We start from the raw sequence: 2,500 nt of genomic DNA on the forward strand, positions 1-2,500 counted from the left end.
ACAAAAGATTTACCTGTCAGTGTTTTCCCTCTAAATACGAGTCTCTGCGCACTTGGTGATACATTTAGGATTATTTCAACTTTATCCTTTAGATCACGAATTCTAGTAGTTCCAGACACCTAAAAGAGAAAGAAAATATCACACACCACAAACATATATATATTTCTTTAAGTAGTTAGATTCTTTCCTAATACATATTAACAACACCACACCAGGTGGGGGATGTAGTGTAGCATGGTTTTACGCCCCCCCCCGCGCATCAGGCGTGTGCCAGTATTGTGCCAGCCTAGGCATTGATTTAGGCTCAATTGATTTGGGCCCCCATAATTTGAATTTTTTCAGGAACGATGGTTAATACATAATACTTATCCATCTAAACTATTCACTGACAGGAAATGAATGAGTGGTATGTGAAAAATAACAAGAAAAGTTTAAGTAATCCTTAAAGTGGTTGATAATTTCATTTTAATGTGTAAATTTATATGATTCATGACCTTTTCTTTGGGGTGAGAGGGCAAGACCTCTAATACTTTTCAGTACATACTTTTACACAAATACTTATCATTAGTAATATACCTGAGCAAAATCTAAACAATTGCTAGAATAAATTTATTGATTAGCCCATTGAGTATGGGTGTCATGACGTACATGATGACGCTGATTTGGCCTAAAATACAGGTATCAATGCATACATGTCATGAGGATCTGTTCCCAGTTGAAGCACATACACTGTCATGAAGTATCATGGCAGTAACGATGCTAGCTTTAGAGTTTTAGGGTTCCAAAGTCAGCCTAAATCCATATTTTGTGATGGATTTATGGCTAGTCTGCGCTGCCTAGAACGGGGAGAAAATACTTTCCCAGTCCTTCTAATTTTTAGCCGGTGACGCCAGCACCATAGACCACCCGTCCTGTTAGGCACCCCGTCCACAATGAAACAAGTAAATAATTCACAAAAGGATCAGTTATATTTACATAAATCTATATAGATAAAATAGGGCACACAATTTAGGGAAGCAACACTAAAGGGCCCTCAAATATGGTGTGACGCACCGTCGTCATATCAACTATCTGATCCAGGTTAAATTATTCATACTTAACCTTTCCCTATCATGACCCCTATCAATATTGCATTGAAATCGTCACACTGGCATGACCATTTGGCTGTGTCACCGGGGTGAATCCGGCTCTGAATGGTCAGAATGCCAGGGTTTTTGAACGCATAAGCCTAATTCTGAATTCCGTATAATTATGAAGATGCAGAATGACCTCAAACTTTCTTTACAAGCTGATATCTATATGTAAGCATTTACTAAACACTGTTCTGTGATTATAGGAAAACATATAAAACTTTCTACAGAGATATACAATATAACCACATTATATTGGCTAGAAAATTAATACATACTGATAAGAAAGAGACTGAGCTCCCTGCAACTCCTTCCTAATATTTAGTCAAGTTTACTTTGAATAATTACTTAAGAATTTAGTATGACTATATTGTTCATATACCACTCAGAATTTGACAAAATTTTGTAACATTAAAAAAAGCAAAACTAGTTTCAATAAAGAGCCATAACAATATTACATGTAATCAAAAAACATCTTCCAAACGTAAAACCAATAAGACATAATAATTACACTGTGCATGACATATGAAAATCAGTAAGTCTTGAATGTTGCCCACACTAAAAATAAATATTCATTTACAGTACCTGTAATGAAAATTGACTTTCTATAGCAATGACATTAACCACCCTAGTCAGAAAGGGTACAAAGTATGAAAGGGCAAATGCAAAGTAAAAAAGAAGCACAAAACGAATACAAACATGCCATACCCCCATCATGTTTACAACCATTCATCTTGGTATGCTATGGCAAGATAGATAACATACATTTAAATATAAACTTACAAAATATGTACTATTCCTATCTACAAACATATGAGACAGTCTATATCATTAGGTTTAGATGTATATTATTTATTGGTTACATGCAAGTAATCTCTGTTCCTAATGACTACAATCTACAGCTGTAACTTACAATCAATATCAATTACTGCATCCATTGCAGATGCATTTACCTAAAGACTAAGCCCCCAATACTGGTTCAAGTTTGATGATTCATAATTTTTTAAACCAGAAAGATGGCTAAAGTCTGTGAGATTGCTGTGGCAGCTATCTCATGTGCTTGGTGGTGTAGAGAAAGGTTGACTAGGACAGCACTGGGAGAGCTACCTGGGGCAACTGAGTTGTGTGGGGGATAGGTGCCTGATAGGTAAGAGTATTATAATTTCTAATCAATACAATGACTTCCATGATAACAGTACAGGGTTAGTATAAGCTTTTTGTGTATTTCTATCTATATCATCTGTGATTGATTTGTAAGGAAATTTTTGGGGATGGGGAATCCAAATAATGAAATTAAGTCAATTTGTGGGTCCAAGAGGCCCTGCAACTTGGAATCAACTTCTGCCAGTTATGCTATGCAAATTAGTTAA

At 35.7% G+C, this 2,500-nt stretch overlaps 1 protein-coding gene across 1 annotated transcript in view; it reads right to left on the reverse strand.

The window, feature by feature from the left end:
• The window catches only part of LOC122263585 (ubiquitin-like protein 4A), a 10,098-nt gene that overhangs the window by 5,946 nt on the left and 1,652 nt on the right, over positions 1–2,500 (reverse strand). The window contains exon 2 of the mRNA XM_043032087.2: positions 14–119. Within this exon, the coding sequence (XP_042888021.1) occupies positions 14–119 (106 nt within the window). The remainder of the gene's footprint in view (positions 1–13; positions 120–2,500) is intronic.

This window comes from Penaeus japonicus, unplaced genomic scaffold, assembly GCF_977035675.1.
Source record: "Penaeus japonicus unplaced genomic scaffold, GWHDUDI00000001_assembly GWHDUDI00000037, whole genome shotgun sequence".
NCBI classification, from domain to species: Eukaryota; Metazoa; Arthropoda; class Malacostraca; order Decapoda; family Penaeidae; genus Penaeus; species Penaeus japonicus.